Source organism: Haemorhous mexicanus, chromosome 5 (assembly GCF_027477595.1).
Source record: "Haemorhous mexicanus isolate bHaeMex1 chromosome 5, bHaeMex1.pri, whole genome shotgun sequence".
NCBI classification, from domain to species: Eukaryota; Metazoa; Chordata; class Aves; order Passeriformes; family Fringillidae; genus Haemorhous; species Haemorhous mexicanus.
The window spans coordinates 10,643,163-10,659,000 of NC_082345.1; the positions used below are offsets into that span (position 1 = coordinate 10,643,163).

General features: G+C 41.5%; 1 protein-coding gene across 1 annotated transcript in view; it reads right to left on the reverse strand.

Annotated features, from left to right (window-relative positions):
- Positions 1–15,838, reverse strand: part of TBXAS1 (thromboxane A synthase 1) — a 231,720-nt gene that overhangs the window by 57,303 nt on the left and 158,579 nt on the right. The window contains exon 10 of the mRNA XM_059845873.1: positions 8,396–8,710. Coding sequence (XP_059701856.1) covers positions 8,396–8,710 — 315 coding nt within the window. The remainder of the gene's footprint in view (positions 1–8,395; positions 8,711–15,838) is intronic.

A 15,838-nucleotide genomic window follows, 5' to 3' on the forward strand; every position in this document is an offset into this window, starting at 1 on the left:
AAAACTCCTGAGGGGTAGACAGGCTGCCACTCAAAGAACAGGCACTTACACATGTGAAGTCATCCCCGTTCCTGAGAAGTCATAGCATGTTCACCTCTTTTCCTACCATGTGGCTTGCCTGGTGAGAGTATGTCCCTCCCAATGTCATGGAGAGGAGCAATGGTGATATTTTCTGTGGTTTAGCTTATCTCCTTGCTTCCTTCTACAAGGCTCAACTGCCCAGTGCAAAAATGTGATCTACCAATTCTACCTGGGACTATGTTCCACCCTGCACCCTATGATGTTACCTATTTGCAGCTAAAAGGTTAAAACTGATATGAATATAAAAATTTATTGGACATTGCTTTGATATTAATTTGGCTTACTTTGTCCCTGGAGGAAGCTTGTTAATCACCATATACAGGGGCAGTTGGGATACAAATCCTGAAGAAAATTGTAACAAGTTTCTTGCTCAGCAGTGGTAATTTTTACTTAAATTAAAAGCAAATATATTCTTTTCTCCAAAAAAGCCTGAAATGTAAGGGGGGAAGGAGGGGGACAAGGAATAGAAAGACATGGAAGATGCATCCTTCTCTTTACTTGCTTTTTAAACAAATCTGTCTAATCATATTTAAAGTGCTGCATTATTAACATCTTCACCATTAAATGTTCCATGTCACTAGAAAAATTTATTCTTTAACATGAACCCTGCAGCAGTGATAGTGGGTCAATTATTATGAGGATGGCAAAATACCAAGAAAATTCAGGGGTGAAAATGAGTATCTGTCTAGCATACATTACCTGAGACTCAGTTTTGCTCAAGAATAGCAATAAGGCAGAGTTACTGAGCAACATGTGACATTGCAAGCAAAAGACAAATTAGTCTTCATGAACAAGAGACTGACAGGTCTGAAAAAACAGAAAAATAAAAGGGTTTTTTTTTCCTCTTTTCTCTTTATTTCTATTTCTTGGGTGAAAGGGGGTAAATGAACTCTGTAGTGTCAACAACAACAAGAAGTTCTTTGAAATAAAGATACATTAATCATCTCAACAACACCTCATTCCAGGCCACATAGAATCACCTATTCTCAGCTGTGAAAATGATTTTCCTAGGAAAGAAGTAAGGTTTGGAAAAGTCAAGGAAGAAGTACAATGTCAAGATACAACTGGGGTTAAAATTGTGGAATTTGTTCCTATAAGCTAACAGTAGACTTTCCAAAATAGCAAAGCCAAACCATTCCTAAACGATACCCAGACTTACCAATTGATTAACTCAACTCTTTGCATATCATAAATAAGCCGACTCTCAAGAAAGTCTTTACTGTCTTTGAAAGTCTTCATCTCCTTTGGCGAGCAGGCATCTGTAGATACAGTGTAAGAACTAAAAACACAAGGCAAGCAAGAAGAATTGCTCTCATGCAGCTCCTGGCTTCTCATACTTCAGCCAAAGGGTGACTGTGGCTGCCCTACAAAGCACAGGAACAAGCAACAGGGGTCTTCCAGACAGGCCTTCAGGACAACTTCTCTGCCTAGTGTGGGAGGGTGCCTGGGGTGGAAAGCACCCTGTGCAAAGAGATACCTTCTAAGGCTTGTATAGTGAGAAAACTGAGCCCAAGGTTTTCCACCTCGGTACTTCCCCTCAGCATTTGAGTCTAACAACAGGTTTGGGACAAAGTGGACAAACACTTGGCAAGCTTGGACTCAAGGCTTTTCTCATGATACCTCTCTTTATACAGCAGAGACTCAAGATGGTAGAGATAAGAAAGCCTGAGTCTCAAAGGCGCTTTAGTGGCTGGCATTCCGGAAGAGTTAGAAGCCAAAATTACCTCTGTCCAAGAGAAGTGACTTTGGGTCTCTTGAGTCCAAAGCTTGCATTTCAAATCAGTATATTCTAGATACTTACAGCAGAGGAGAAATTTGGGGAAAGGCTTCTTGTCTTCTCCTAACTTAGCAACCTTTGACTGGTATGTACAGAAGCACCATGGGACTAAGATAAATAACTGATTTCGGACATTGAGAAACTGCATGAAGAACTGAAGAAATAGAATCTAACACTACTCGGTCTCTACAGGTTTAAAAGCATTTCTCTATTTGTTTAAAAAAAAAAGTGCTAACAGCTGACATTCATAAATGATGGGAGGCTCTGCGACACCTTCTTAAACAAATAGAGCAATCAAAGATTGTCATTTCATTCAAGAGAATAAACAGCAACAACAACCAATATTGTTTGTGCTTCCTGGTTCTGTATGTTTTGTGTGTGTATGTGTATGCATGTATAACAGCAGCTCTCTTCTGTAGACTTTTTTCCGCACGCTATTTACAATTCAGTCTCCCTTGATAAATGCATGCCTTCACCGTCAGCAATATTTCCTTAGTGAAGCTTAGTCTCTGTAGTTGGGAGCTTCTGAGAGCACAAAGCCTTGAGATACTGCATGAAAGGCACCAAACTCATGCAAATTGTTGTAGTAATTCCCTGACAGTGACATCTCTCTGACTTTCACCTCTCATTTTCACTAATGCTCAAAGAAAACCGTCTGTGCTACCAAGGAGTCTCTCTGCATAGGCTGCTTAAAAATCTAAAGTACTCAATCAGGCACAGAGACACCATAAAAATGGTCCTACCTGTCTCTGCTCTAGAAATTTTATGGGAAGGGAAAACTTTGAAATGACAAAATCCCTTTTCAATAAGCCATCTCCATTAGACTGCAAAGGTATTAGTGAAGGAGCTTTTCAGTGTGAAGAATAGAATGATAAGCCAGTGTAAAGTTTAGTACAATTCCACTTAAGTCAGTGAAGAAAATTACTGCAGATGAGCAACTGCCAAACCCAGTATGTCTGATGAATTACAGCACCAAAATGATCAATCATAAATGAGGAGTTTATGCATCAGTCCAGTTTAACCTGGGCTATTCACAACTCACTACACACCCAGTTAAAAAGGAATAAAACAGTATTTTTTCATAAACAAAACTATGGATTGCAATGACTTTGGAGTAGCATCATTCAATATTTTTGACATGAAAGGGTACATATGAAACAATCTGGTCAACATTTTCAATAAAAAATATTGAAAATATTCCTGGGTCCTAAGGTTATACAAAACCAAGTCTTAATGGGAACAGGAAGATGTCTTTATATCAAAGAAAAATCTCCAAGTCTCCATTTAATTAGATAGACAATATGGCAGGACCTTGAGTTTTTTCTTTAGACTTACAGTCTCTAGACAGAGGTGAAAATGTTGGTAAGTCACACCAGCACTGATTGTTACACTAGTACTTTATGTGAATAGGAAATTTGATGGAGTAGAGACATGCGGTGTCTCATCCTGTTCTTCATTCCTCTCACACTGATGTTTCTAAATGTCGTATCAAGCAGCGATAAGTAAGAGTAGTACAAAGCTTTTTTAAAATAGAATGGAAAACACACTTAGCCTTGCAGTCCCCAATGGATGTTTTATGGTAATAGCTGCTCTTTTATATATTCACTTTTATTTACTTCTCCTGACTCCTGTGCTCTCCTTCACCTTTTTCAGGGCTCCTGAAAGCATTCCTAGGCATCAGCAGCAAGGAGTAGTGAGCTGCTACTCTGTCCTTCACCAGACCTGAAGCCTCACATATCAGTGCAGCAACACATCTCAGGTTCTGTAATGCTCAGTGCAACTTTTTTTCCTGTGGTTCTTTAAGTAATGACACATTTGTATAGATATGAGCTAAAAATCCCCAAAACTTGTAGCACCAAGTCTACCCATTAGTTAATGCAAGGCTTGGCTGTCTACTACTGAGAATATGCAGTAAATTATTCCTGAAGGTGAGATTAGAATTCAGGGAGTTCTTGCTCCAGGCTTTTCTATGCTCTGCACCATCAAGTATGGATTTCTTTATTGCATGGAGACAGAGAAGATCATTCTCATACTTCCTTTGCCCTCCTTAGCTGCCCCAAGCATGCTTGCTTTTCCCCCTCAAGAAAATGACCTAGTTTCACTGGTTTATCCTGATGTGTTTACTTTGCAACAGATCAGGAGCACATACCTACACCCACTCACCACATTCCACCTCAGGGTAACAAATAGCTTCTTATGAGATGTTAGCTTGGTCACCTATGTTTTTGCACTCTGTTTTGTGCCACTACTCTTCCTGTCTAAAATTGTGCAGTCCAATAAAGCAACAACAAAAAAATTTATAATTGTGAATGATTCAGGCTTGAGAGCAGGGATAAGGAAGGGAGAGAGATTTTAGCATTTTTAAATGCTAAAATGGGAATAGAGGAAAAAAGAGAGGCCCCACATTAAGGGAATCCCTAGCATGGAAGATGCAATTTTTCATGCCTTAAGCTCTGTGGCTTAGGACATAACACACAGAGCAGCTCAGAGCACACAGTGGCACTCAGAAGCAAGCGCTCATATGCTCAAAATGAATGTGTGTGCTCCAGGCTTTCTATGATTTTGCTGAACACACACAGACAAATAAAAATCAACTTGCTTTTACAATAAAATAATCAGTCCCACGTGCAAAAACTGTTCCAAAATACGTCTTGTGAAAGGCTCTTTAAAACCTCTGCACAGGGATCATTTTGGACTGAAATGGAGAGGTGAAGACCATGGGTGCATTCTTTCTCACTTGGTGAATGTGGATAAAAAACATCTCTTTCACAACTGTATAGCCTCTAACAGTTCAGGGATGGTTAGCCACAAATGCTGTAAAAATAATCTGGTCTTGAAATAGCAACCTTTCTCTTTTTTTCCCCATGTCCTCCTTTACTGGTACATACCAGGCTTGCTTCTCAGCTGATGCATATCACCCTACCTGTACCAATACCAAACATGTACCAGTTTAACCCATCTGAGGATCTGATCCCTCTCTGCTGTCCCAGATCTGTGGCCGCTGCAGAAAGCAATATTATTTTATGCAGACACAGAGGTAGGCGTCCTGCTCCCACTAGTTCATATTTAACTCTCTTTTCATCTTATTTATTTTGCTTTCATGGTATCAAAGCAAGCTGCACACCCAGCAACAAGCTTGCAGCAAAGAGGTGCATCTTATTTTTAGCAGATTGCCCTTCACAGGGCACACACTACACTCCCAAGGGATTTATGAAGAGGGTCAGGTCAAAGTCTTTATAATTTGAATTTTTATTTGTGTGTTAGAAGAATTATGCTTGTCTTTTCCAGTACAGTTGGAGCACACACAGGGATTCAAAAGCAGTATGGGAAGATACAGTGTGTGGTGACAAGTTATCACCCCTCAGTGTTTTGTCTCTCTGCTTCCCCAGAGATGAAAAGCTCTGCATGCCCTTTCCCTACACCCTAAAGACCCAGACAGAGGTGAGGGGGGAATGTCCTGCCCTCTGCATTAACTGAGGCCAGGGGCTTGTCCTGCCTGCCAGACTCTAAAATGGGCCAAGTGCCTTTTCTTACTTTGAGTCAAAGAGACACCATGAAGCCTCAACATGGAGCTGTCAGTCAAGAAAAGACCTAAAACGTCCTTTAGCAAGCAGATGAGGATGGTCCTAGAGGTAAAAAGAAAAAGATAACAACCCATGACTCACTCAGACGCTGTTTTCTAAAGACACCTGCCTGGAAGTGCCATCTCCACAGCCTATGGACAGGCTGTATGGTAGAGATTGGCAGTGACACCTTCCAAGAGAGCTCTGAAACAAACTTGGCTGGACACAACAGAGGAGGATAATGTGGTCATGTCTCCTCTGGGTATCTGACTCCCAGCACTGGGACTAGACACTTCTAGCACCTAGCTTTGTCTTTCTGCACCACACTGCAGCAGCCTGCACCGCGCCTGCCCAGGGATCTCTAACGCAGCATTGACTCAGTTTTCTCCATCCTCTTTATGCTCTCCCAATGTACCCACTGTGCAAGACAGACAAATGAAGATTACAGCAAAGGCAGGGATGTCCTCAAGTACAACACCCTGAGCCACCAAAATACTGCTGTATGCCCAGATGGCCCAGCTTTGCTCCATTACTGGCTATTACAAGGTCATCATGCTTTGTGTTTTTGACTGGTGTGCCAAAAAGCTGGAAATGTGCCTGTCATTTATAGCACCTTTTCTCAGATGGCTCTCACATGTCTTTATAAACTTTGGCAAACGAGTATATAAATCACTCTGTCCGCCACCAAAGTACAATCATCTCTGGGATGATACACAGCAGCTGCTGTAAAATCAGACTGCAGCTCCACACCACAGATTAGGGCAATAAAACATGCTGCATCAGCCAACTGAAATGGAAGGAAGACAGAAGGGGGACATGGTAGAGGACATTTTGTAGTTATAATTACCTGAGTATAAATTTGGCTGAAGAGGGTACTGTGTTTAATACTTGCATATCTGCAAATCAAAACAGTCTTCCACCACATGTCAAAACAATCTGACTGTACCATTCCCCATGTCTTGGCCTTCTAAAGCCCTTCCTTTCTGAAAACTGTAGAGCACCTTGATAAGAGCAAAGCTGATGTGCAGAGTACAAGCAATAACCTAATCAAATTTCTTAGCAACTGACTTGATAACTAACTGAGCCTGTAGCTTCTGTGTCCCTCCCTTCCTCTCTCTTGCATGACAACTGAACACAGCATCTATATATACCCAGTTCTAAAATAGCTGCTGCTCCCGTAACTCACAAATCGTTCACAGAGATCTCATTTTCTAGGCTAAAAGTAGTTAATTGCAGTCACTGAGGGGACTGAACTGCTGCACCCTTTTCCTTATTCTGGGATGGGCTCCTTGAGCAGTGTATTGCCCCCTCCTGCCACCCTGCCAAATCATGAACTGTTTATAAAGGGAAATCTTTTGAAGGATAGGGCTGCAGAGATCAGATCTACAAATTTCCTGTTATCAAGGACTACAGATGACTCATTATCCTTCTCTCCCTCTCTTCTCCTTGGCCATACGGTCATATACGCACCATCTAAAGCTAAACCTGACAACTCAGAAAGTACTGGGAATTTATTTGAAAGGAACTTCTAATCAATATATGAGCATGGTTTGGGATGAGGACACCAGTTTGAGTTGAGCATCATACAGACTTTGTTCAGAGCAGAAATTAATTTGAGTGCAAACTCTCTGCACTGACTAGGGACACTGCCACAAGTGCCCTTAGCTTCATAACCTCTCCTAGATAGTGCAAAAGCTGAAATTATCAGCAAAATATTCATAAAGAACTGAGAGAGTCAAGAATTAAGCATTTGAATCTGATTATTATTGAAACATTTTTAAGTGAATGGCAGCTCAGTCAGACCATACACAAGCCAGGGCCCATTTATTTCTCCAGCTTGAATCAGAATCACACCCACATGTGAACCTCTAGCACTGACTCACACTGCAGTCTCCAAGTGTGCAGCCTCCACAGCAAGGGCTCCTGGAACTGGAACTGGACCAGACCAGCTGCTAAGGGAAATTTGGTACACAGAGAGCTAGTCTTTAACTACCCCAGAATAAACTCCGGAGGTGCTTAGAGGGTGTACCCAACAGCCCCCACTACCAGCTGTGCTGGATGATGAGTCTGTGCCTACAGGAGCACACTACTTGTCCATGTAGACATAGCCATATGCATGAACTTCCTACGTGGAACATCCTTAAGGAACTAGCCAGATAATGACTGATTGCATTCAGATCTCTACACACTTTCATGGAAATGTTTACTATTTCACATGCCCATCTACAGAAAGATGTCATATGAATGACATCACGCACCCATCCTGTAGGATTGCTCTACCAGCAATTCCTCTTTGGTTTCCTAGGCTGTCAGCTTTCAGGAACTGATGAGGAGATGAGGAGATGAACCATATTTTTCTTGGGGCTGCATAGTAGGGGGTTCTGTGTGCAGCTCTGCTCCCTGCATTACCCAGTGAACTGCCCATACTCCAGGCCAAGTTGCACCTTCACATCTTGGCAGGCCTTAAGGCAGTCAGCTGAACTCACCAGACATGAGGGCACAATTAGACCGGCCATATATGAATGAAACAAGTAAATAACTCCAGCTCCTGGAAACAAAAATGCCCTTGGCAAATACAGATAGTGGAGAAGTAATCTGAACACAGTGTAAGAGAATTAGATACCATGATTTTTTTTTTAAAGCTTACACATATTCTGCTGCTAGAAGAAAAAAAATAGGAACATTTAAAACAAAACTTTGAAGTTTATGATTTGTAAGAACACTATTTATGCTCCTACAAAGACCAGTAAATTAAATAGACCACAAAAACAGTAGAAGCACTTGTACAAAAGGAAAAAATAGAAATGTGTAGTTTTAGAGCCTGACAACAGCTGGTTGATTTCAATAATGTAAAATATTTTTTTAAAGGTTATGCATTCACCAAGACACAAAGTTTCTAGGCCATCTCTTGTGTTGATATATTTACATTGCCTTGCTCCCTGCACAAAGCCCCACATTAGCACATCATACTCACATGTTTTGCAGAGAACTCATCGACCTCCCGCAGCACCTTCTCCTGGCACTCTGGGTTGGTGGCCAGCAAGTAGGTGGCAAAGGACAGCGTGCTCGTGGTGGTCTCATAGCCAGCAATCAGGAACAGGAAAGCTTGGCCTGCTATCTCATCCTCTGTTAGCATCTTCTGAGCCTTTTCAGATGGGGCTGTGCCAGCCAGAGGTGCCTCATCCTGTCTGGGAGCAGCAGATGGGCCGAGCACAGCCGAGCACCCGGCTGCCAGGGGGTCAGCTGAGTCGCAGGCGTCAAGCATCCACTGGAGAAAATCTCTTCGCCTCTGCAGAACAAGGAACATGAGGGATGGGTCACAGAGCAGTGCCTTCCATGGGGGATGGAAGCAGAGAGCTACTTCCCATTTATAGTGCATACTTGTCCCCTACAGAATGGCCACCAGCCTTTCAGCGAACGAGGAGGCTTCTATAAATCAGCTGGAAATGCCGTAACTAACAGCCTGTCATTGCTTTCTTCCCAGTGAGATGAGACTGATCTGCCCCCAGTTCAGAAGAGGTATGTTATGTACCCTTCACAGAGCATTGCTAATGGCCAGCTCTGCACAAAGCTTCTTTTATACTTAGGCTGAGGTCTTGGTACTTGCTGGGAATCAGGGGATTGACATAGACACTGCACATGCAGGCTCCATGTGCACCTGCCAGATGGAGGCAGCACAAATCATGCTTGGAGGAGCTGGTCCATCTGCTTGGATGCACCACCATCATTTATTCTTATGGTCCAAAGCTTGGAACTCACCATGTAAGTTCAGGGCTGCATCTACATTACTTTCTATACTAGCCTAGTGTGACAGGGCTGAAACCTAATCTCAGTAAATTGGGACATCTTTTTATGAGAAAGTACAGTTCTGAACACTTGTAACAAGATAGCGTTTTTTAAACAATTCTTTAAGAACATATTTGCAGAATCGTATCAAAACTGTAAGCATTCCCCTACCACAAAACCTGCTTGGGCAGTTTGTCTTTGCAAAATGCCCACTGAATGATCCTACTGTTATGAGAACTGTTTCTTTCACACTTATTTCTAACACAAAAACTCTAATAAACAGACCTATGGCCAAGAGTGAGCTGACTCCCAGCCAGTGTGGACAGCAAGCTTGATTAGGCTTTGAAATACAACCCAAAAGGTTTGAATTGACTTTTGCGAGTGGGCATAATAGAATTGTGCTGAACCTTAGCCATAAGGCTGTGTGATTGATTTTCAATTCCTCAAATACCAACAGAATACATGATAGCTCAAAGACTTAGAAGTGACTGCAGTGCAAGAACACGACAATTTGTGCAGTGGGATGGACAAAAGAAGGGACCAAGCTTTTCTTCAAAAGAAAAGGATATGCTGTAAACTGTGTTTTCCTGTTAAAAATTAATCATTTGAATGATTTCTTGGATTTGATGTTTGAGAGATAAAGTAGAAAAAAGAAGGGCCAGAGAAAAGGACAGGCAAACAAGATAAGAGTAAGGAAGAAGTAATTAATTATAAATGTCAGACGACTTAATCAGATTATTTATTTTTCACACGACATGGGAAAAGAGAGCAATGAGACAAGAAAACAGGAGATATACTCAGTGTCCTGTGCTTAGCTCTGCTGCCAACAAACTGTTCTGATCGATCTACAGGCAGAGAGGAATGGTTATTTTGGGGTTTGAATAACACAAGGGATTGGCACAGTGCCTCTTTAACAGCTCCTTCCCTCCACCCCAGAGAACCTTTCCATTATGTACCTTGTACCCAATGAGCATCCTGCAACCTGGTACACCCAAAAATCAATGCTCCAGATAGCAGCCAGTGCCTGCTGAAGAACTCTGCACATTCACCAGTCAGACTGAATCTCCAAGGCATGGGAGACGTGCTTTTCCATCAGTAGGGGAAAGCACACAAAAAACCATTATAGGCATTGTGCTCTGCAAACGAGCTGCAGCTCTGAAAACACTTCCTTGTGCCTAGACTTAGGCATAATTCCCACCAGCATGAGAGGATACCTCTGCTCCATTATGTTCCTGTAGATTGGAGGAAGTAAGACTTCATGCAGACTTCAGCTGTGAATAGCTCAAAATCTTGTTTAATTTTTCTGGGAAGGAAAAGTTTATTCATGTCCTGGGAGTTCATGTGTTGCACGACTCAGAGTCCAACTCTTTGGCATAGCCTGTGCTTCAGGGATTTCCCTGGTACATATATTTGTATTAGGCCATTTTTAAAATTGAAAAAACCAAGCAAACAAGGAAAAAAATGCCAACCAAACCAACAAAAAAATCAAAAACCAAACAAATAAGCAAACAAAACAAAAAAAGCAACAACAACAACAGCAAAAAACCCACCACCAACAATTAAAAAAAAAACCAAAAAAACCAAGAGAGTCCAAATCCAGTGTGTTCATTAGTGTGTGGATAAACCAATTCAAAGTAGTAATGAACCACATCTGTAGAGACAGCCTCTTTATCTGCAAGACTAGCCACCATCACCTGAACTACCTTGATAACATAAAAATGTATAATTACATTCCTATTCAGTGGAATTGTAGCACTGTAGCGTCCTGCAGCTCAAAAGGTGCAACATTTGCTATGGTTCTGCATCCATCCTTCTCTAGCTGTGAATTGTCTTGTAAACAAACCCATTGCCCTCTAAGGGTTTGCTGTTCCCAGTCGTGAGCTGTTAGATGAGCCTGGTCTTATATTTAGACAACACACTCTCTGGAGACCCTGTAAGATGTTTCTCCAGCCTTAAACAAAATCAGGTCCTGGCCTCATACAAAGCATCAGGTTATTGCTGTGATAGCAAAGTAATAATTATAATGACTACTGAAGAAAATTTCATTCATGAGAATTTTTGCTGAAAGCAAACATAATGAATACCAGCACAAGTGAATATTCCCAGGAATGTGCTCTGAAATGCCTCTGTGGCCATTTTGAGGAGCTCTTTTTATTACTCACATAATATATTTGGTTAGGAATTTAAAAGCTTGTCTTGTTGCAGAATCTGTTTTTAAGGTCATCCTATCCAGAAAAAACTGGATACCTGATCTGTGCCATCTAACTTGCTCACAGGTGAGCAGGGGTTGCTAAGAGCAATGGCTTCATAAACAAACCTTGCAAAAACAACATTCATTTGTAAAAACAACTTGAATAATAGTAGGGGAGAAAAAAGCATAACATTAGAGAGAAGCAAGCCTTCTTCCCCAATAATTCTACACAGTGGAAGGAGCTATATTTCAGCAAAGCTTCTCTTCTTTATGCTTCATTCTGCTTCACTTTAGGCATCAGTATAGAGTACCACATAAAAAATCGTCCTCAACCCAAGCGAGAGAAAAGATTTCCAGGGTTATAACAAGTCATAATGAAACATATTTTTTTCCGCATCATCAGGATGGAAAAATCGCTCTGATTCCAAAACCTAACAATGGCAATAGAGACAAATACTAGCATAAACACAAATATAATTGGATTGTTAAGTGTTAGAAATAAGGAAAAAGCTTCTCATGAAAATTCATGGGGGGGCGTTCTCCACTTCAGCTGACAGCAGAAGGAAAAATCAAATTTAAAAATTACATTTTTTTCTTAATTTAACAACAGACCAGGTACTTACAGTGCCACTGCACAAAAACATTCTTTGGTCATCACATCCAGCTGCTGGCTTCCTTTCTCCATCAGGGACATTTGTTTGATTTTCCTCACAAAAAGCAGAAGCCCATAATAGCCTCCATCCTGTCCTCTGACACTTGCATAGTTATGTTACAATGGCCTCAGAAACAAATTCCTGCCACAGAAGAATGGTGTGCTAATGCAATGCACTCTTGATTTGCCCCTGTACAACACAGAGCCTGTCATTAAGCCAATGATAATTGAATGGAAAACTAGGATTTGAACAAAACCCATATAATTTGAATGCAGTGTGGGACAGGGCGAATGTCTAACTCGGCGGTGACACAGACATCCCCTCTGAAATATATAATAAGACAAGCTCTGCTTACAGCTTCCCCGAGATAGACACCTTGCAGGATATTTCCTGACACCAGGGTTCTGGGCCGTATCATTCCTCTCATTAGTCTCCTCAGGCATCACCTGGCCCTGCACGGAGGCGGAACGGGTGCACGGCGCCGGGGAAGGCCAGGCCGCCAGAACCCACCTCCCTGTAGCCCAACATTTCTCTTCACAGAGAAAAGCAAGGCACAATTCTTCCCAAAAATACTCTTATCTCATTTGCTATGCCTGTGCTGGTGCAAAAGCAGAATGCACTGTGGAGATTGCTTACCCAGAGTGATGGTGTTTTGTTTCCTTGGCCTATCAGGGCCTATCGTGTGTGTGTGTGTGTCGGGACTGCTGGCTGACAGTACAGTCACGAGATTCTGTGCTGTTAGGTGCAAAGTTAAGTGCTTAGCAGATTCAAATTAGGTGTAATATAATATAAAATAATATAGTATGATAATGTAATTAATTGACCTTCTGATAAGATGAAGTCAGATGCATCATTTCTCTCCCCCTCGTCGGGGGTTGCAGTGAATTCAGTACCTCCCCTCCTCACATCGCGGCTCTCAGGCCTCGCAGCTGTCAGAAGGAGAGAGATGTACCACTCACACACGAGATGCAGCATGATTTTTCTCTCATGAGGCAAGGCATGGCTCCAGCTCTCTCCCTCCTGAACAGGGAGTTGTGGTTTCATAGCTGAGGCTGATGTGCCAGCTGACCTTCTGGCAAACTCACCGTGCTTTGAGGATCCAGGGCACCCTCAGGTCATGCTTTTGGTAGAGAGATTAGGCTGTTCAACTTCTCTGCAAGCTGAAGTATAAAATTACTTAAGGAAAACTACCAAATATGTATCAGCTTGAATTTTGATTCTTAATGTTTTGATTTCAATCATGTTTTCTGGAAATTATACTCAAATTTTGTACCACTCTGATAATTCAGATCAGCATTTTGAGTTCAAAATAGCCCAGAAACACAAAAATCTACTTTATGATGAATCAAGGAACCCAAATAAATGACATAATTGGTCGATAGTCTGTAAAGCACTTGCTGTGGTGTAAGTCATACAAATGTGATGCTGCAAACATAATACCAATACACAATAAACTGTACAGACCTTCCTGGTCTTTCTCAAATGCTCTGATTCAAACTCAAAATGATAGCTTTCAGAATCCTTATCTATCAGGTAGAAAGCTCACATCTCATACTATTTCAGCAAACTTGTACAAACACTGCTATGTCAATGTATATCCAGGAAGCTTCTTATAAGTTTGATTTGGCAACCCTCTTTTTAGGTAAGACAAACCTGTGTCACAACGAAGTTAGCAGTAAAGCACTGCAGTAGCTACCCAGATCCCTTTGAAAAAGAAGCACAAAATGCAGTCCCACTAAAACTATCATTTTGCTAAACATCTTTATAAGGATCAAATTCAACCTCTAATACTTTTAGGCTTCATTTGGTTTCTCAGTGAAATCACAAAAAAAGCCAGTTTCTCTGCCAATCTATCCACTTCCAAAGCATTCCAGAGAGAGGGTCCTTTTGCCTTGTGCCTGAACACTGAAGCTCAAATCAAATGAGAAGCCCTCAAATTTGTATGTCTGTGGGTTGAGGACATGGTGCTCTCACAGGTGATACTCAGCTCTGGAAGCACCTGGACTCTGTTGGACTCCAGGGTACGGCCATTGCTCAAGAGAGGCTGGGAGACTTTTCAGTCAGGCAAGTAAAACTCTTTTGTTTGCATTTGTTAATATCAGCAGGAGAAAACACTGCGGTGTTTTTATTGTGAATGGGCTGAGGGTCTGAGGGCAGGCAGGTCTTACAAAGCAATTATAACTTGCACTTGACAAAATGACTAAATGTAAAGCAAAAAAGAAAAAATCACTGGGTGCTGATTCAGAAAGTGGAGCAGTCCATTGCCAGTCTGATCTGATCTTAATACTTATAATAAAACCCCAAGCTGAGAAGATTTTGTATAACTTTGGACTTGCTATTTTCTTATATTATCATCAATAATCTTGTATGCAATTTTTTGACAGTAGTTCACATCCATAAGAGAACCCTGTGAGCATTTAATAATGCTGCATTTGATGTCATAAGCCACAGCAATGCCTTTGCTGATACTTGAAAGGAATGTGTCCCTACAAAAATGTTGCAAGAAAGCAAAATGAAAGCTGCCCCCAGGAGGGGCAGGCTTGTCAACAAAGAGATGAAGGCACCTGAACAGAATGTGTCAAACAAGGCAACAAAACAGATCTTCTCCATATGACCAATGCTCTTCTAAAAAATAATAAAAAAAATAAAGCCAAGAGTAAGCCTGAATTAGAATATGATAGGGATTTTATTGGCTGAGTTTGCCACTAAAGCTGCAAAGTGGCCAATATGATTTACTGGTTAAAGCACGGCCCTTCCAGTGAAGCTGAGATGCTTTAAGCTGCACTCCCTTTTTTGCCTGTAAAGCAGAGTTATAGCTGGTGCAGCTTCTCCATCTGTAAAATCCGTACAACAGACATCAAATCTTATAAAACACCGTGAAGAGAAGCTAATGATGATCTCAGAAAACCGTTTAAGACCTAGGATAAAAACAGATTTACACAGACTCAAAGAGTTTAAGGCAAAAGCATCATCACAGAGAAGAAGGAGCCCTGGAAGGAACTCAGCAAGTTATCTGCTTCATCCCCTTGCCACAAGGCAACATCAGCCAAACCAGCACTGACAGCTGTTTGTCTAACCTGTTCTTAAAAACCCAGCAAACCCTGACTTCCCACAGCGTCCCCAGGCAGTCCACCCCTGCACTGGACCTTTTCAGTCACTGCAGAGGTTTCCCCTCCCCCAGTGACTCACCACAGATATGTTAAATCATTAGATTTTACCAGATGCCTCCATAATGTCTGTGACTCCACAGCCTGGACCTGTTTATTATTATAAATATGTTTTAAATGTATCTTTAATAAAGCATGCTGATAAGATAAAAATCAAACTGCTGAAAACCACAAAATTATTTTCACATAGTAGTGCCTCCATTCATGAGGGGGAAGAGTCCACAGGTACTGGTGGTTTCTTCCTCAAAAGCTTTGCACCTTTCTGACCTTCAAAGTGCAAAAGTAAAAGCATTAGTAGCATACAAAGGGATTAAGCCTAATTCAACTGGAAAATAAAGCTGGAGGGATTTCTTGAAACCAAGATTTTGTTAGTGACCCATCTCCCCTCAGTTTATAGTGCTGCAAGTGGCACTAGAGGGCTCACATCTTGAAAGACAGCAGCCTCCTTCTCCATATGGTCCCACACAGACCAGGGATGAAAATCAATCTGAAGTTCAGATCTAACTCTTAGTGAATTAAGAGAAAGAACAGAACTGAACACTGTTAAGTTTGTAGTTGATATAACCTTAATACAGGTGTTTACAGCTCTTTCAGAGCAGACTGGTTTTTAGATCTTAGCC